This window comes from Arachis hypogaea, chromosome 12 (assembly GCF_003086295.3).
Source record: "Arachis hypogaea cultivar Tifrunner chromosome 12, arahy.Tifrunner.gnm2.J5K5, whole genome shotgun sequence".
Lineage (NCBI taxonomy): Eukaryota > Viridiplantae > Streptophyta > Magnoliopsida > Fabales > Fabaceae > Arachis > Arachis hypogaea.
In genome coordinates, this window is record NC_092047.1 from 111,130,303 (window position 1) to 111,133,264 (window position 2,962).

The following is a 2,962-nucleotide window of genomic DNA, read 5'->3' on the forward strand; positions in this document are numbered from 1 at the left end:
AACATTGTTCAAAACATTGTTCTTCCTCCAATGACAAATTAACATGACTCCATAGCCATTGACACATAGAAGGGAACGAGTCGGGTCAGTGAAGGGAAAGAATTCTCTATTCATTTCCAGCGGCATCACCAACAATCATTTTCTTGGTGATGATTATAATCATATTTTCAAAATAACAATACTCAGAGACCACAATTTAAAAAGGAACTGAATAAAGCAGGCGAAGTGCATATTAATCAGAACAAAATCCATCATCAAAACTATTACCACGAGAACAAAGTTGTATCACAAATTTTCATGTGTTCCAAAAATTCCAAGACATAATATGGTACCAAAGAACTAGGTCTGCTTATCCAAAAAAAAGTACATTGAGGATAGAACCTGACACTATCACTGAACAACTCACTCTAAGCCACAAGAGTGCTAGCGGTTGTTGATTCACTGCAAAAGCAGATAACATAACCAGTGTTAGAACGTCGGAACATCGCGATGTACACAAACAAGAAACAAAAATGAGCCAGACGCCCCAAAGTAATAGCATCTTTAAGGCGTCAATCTCATTATTAGAACACCCATCCAAATTCTGTGGAATTGATACCAAGTCACTATAAACGACTTCTGGTCAACATCTGCATACTAATTATAGAGATTCACATGAAGCAAAATGCCAGCAAGAAGCAGTATAGTGCATTTTAACTAATCCAAAATAATTCAAAAATCCATAGACTTTCATAAACAAAATATTTATCCAGAAGAAGATCACAAAGAATGGTTCCATTATGTTGTCAACCTAATCCTATCAACATGTATACACTGAATTCAATTGTTTTATGAACATCAATTTGACAGTGAATAAATAAATAAATAAGAGCAAGAAGTTGAACAAACAGCACAATTAAAATATGAACCACACAAAACCCAAGTCAGGGAACCACAAGGATTTTAAAAAATGGAAGTACTCATGAAATGCATCATCCCGGTGCATCAAAATAAAAGTTCATGCACATTAAGAAACCGTTGTGATTTAAAGAAAATGCATATTTGATACTTACTATTTCCATACGGGTGGAAGCTTCTTGGTCTTCTTGTAGTAACGTGCAAGGCGGTGGATCCTGCTCTCTACCAAAATCAACCTGAATTTAGAGTCCTTGTCCTTCCTATTCCTCTCCAAGTGCTTCCTGATTGAGACGGCCTTCTTGATCAAGTGGTATAGATCTTCAGGTATTTCAGGAGCAAGACCTATTGAAAAAAAAAAAAACACAACACAAGAAACATTGTAAATACATTTCGCATATCAACTTAAAAAGCAAATTTATAAGAACAAGTAACAATGCATAAGGCGTACCATGGGCCTTCAATATACGCAAAATCTTGCTTCCGGTGACACTCTTCACCTGAGCAATTCCGTGAGAATCACGAAGAATAACACCAATTTGTGATGGAGTCAGACCTTTCTTGGCAAACTTGCAGATATTCTCCTCAACCTGAAAATTCCAAAATAAAGACTTGAAAAAAAATGCCACATATCTTAAAACCTGCATTTTCAAATATTAACATAACAAAAAAACTAAGCCGTGTACCACTGTAGGGTCAAATACATGGATCAAATAATGCCATAAAGCCCTAACATGGATCATATCTAAATTTGAAACATTTATATATTAAAAGAAAAATTAGAATTTGAATCATTAGTTCAAAACTCATGATCCATAAAACTAAGCCTGAGGGGTATACAACCAAAGTTGACACTAAATGCATTTGACACATGCTGGAGCCAATTCTATTTTGCATAACAAAATATTCAATCCAAACCTAATTTAACAACAATGGCTGGATACATATATAACTACGAACAATGTGTAGACATGTATACACAGTTACCCAAAGTAAAATACTAACAAACGAACCTCACATTACCAAAAACATACGCCAAAAAATAAAAAAAAACAATTATAAATCTCTAAGCTAAAAAAATCACAATTTTCCATCATACAAAGAGAACCCTAAAAAATAAAAAACGAAAGGCAGAATATGCAAGAAGGTAGGGTTAAGATTTCTGACATCCTGAGATGAGATCTTGAGCCAGCTGGGTGGAGTCCTCTTGTAAGGAAGAGCTGAACTGGAAATACCCTTACTGATATACACAATCCACGAACAAACACGTCAAAAAAATTTCAGTTTGTCCAAAAAAAATAACATTAGGAAATAAAAAATTAAAATGGTTGAAGAGAATCTGTGGCGCGAGAATGAAGAAGAGAAAGAAGCATACCCGCGACTGTGCATACGCCCCATGGTGGCTGGTGGAAGGAAGAGAACTCTTTACTCTCTCTGGGTGCTCTCAGCGACTGCGCCAAACTGAAGAAGATGGCGGAGAAGACAGAACCCTGAATTATATTGAGGATTATGCTAGGGCATACCCGCTGGGTTATTTATTGGGCCTTCATGGGCTTTTAAACATGGGCTTCGTTTCTGTATTATCCTCAAATTATCATTCCTAAACCCATGCTTTAATCGGCTTCACTCTCGTTTTAGTTTTAGGCTAAAAGCGTAAAAAACAAATTTACTATCTTGTATCTTAAAAGTATAGGTTAAATATACCATAAAAAAATAATTTATAAAATTTATTGTAAAAAAAAGCTGATTGATTTATAAAAATATTTTTTATTTTCGTTTTCTGTTTTTATTTTCTAAAAATGACCTTTTTTATTTTTTTTTTCAGATTTTAAAAATGTGATTGGTTTGTGAGAAAAAAAATTCATTTATAAACATTTAAAATAATAAAATATATTTAGTTAGACAATTTTAATTGTTATTTATTGATACTTTATTAATTGATTGTTGAGATTCAATAACAAATTATTTTTTTTCTTTCTTTTATTAAAGAAGAGACATCATGGTGTTTAAAAAAATAATATGAAAATGATATTTTTAAATATAAAAATAAATTGTATCAATATTAAAA

The 2,962-nt window shown here is 33.0% G+C and overlaps 1 protein-coding gene across 1 annotated transcript; it reads right to left on the bottom strand.

Annotated features, from left to right (window-relative positions):
- Positions 1 to 232: 232 nt before the first annotated feature.
- On the bottom strand, positions 233 to 2,491 carry LOC112728266 (small ribosomal subunit protein uS15). Its single transcript, XM_025778334.3, has 5 exons — positions 2,270 to 2,491; positions 2,062 to 2,134; positions 1,346 to 1,484; positions 1,053 to 1,239; positions 233 to 441 (listed from the first exon to the last, which is right to left on the bottom strand). Exons 1-5 carry the CDS (start codon positions 2,290 to 2,292, stop codon positions 408 to 410), a joined length of 456 nt encoding a protein of 151 aa, XP_025634119.1. The 5' UTR covers positions 2,293 to 2,491; the 3' UTR covers positions 233 to 407.
- Positions 2,492 to 2,962: the final 471 nt, after the last annotated feature.

Excerpts from the sequence above, each read along its gene's own strand:
- LOC112728266 (XM_025778334.3), bottom strand. The coding sequence starts at position 2,292 with ATGGGGCGTATGCACAGTCGCGG. Across the intron at positions 2,135-2,269 it reads GGGCGTATGCACAGTCGCGG|TAAGGGTATTTCCAGTTCAG; the intron begins GTATGCTTCTTT and ends TGTGTATATCAG. Across the intron at positions 442-1,052 it reads CTTCCACCCGTATGGAAATA|TGAATCAACAACCGCTAGCA; the intron begins GTAAGTATCAAA and ends CTGCTTTTGCAG.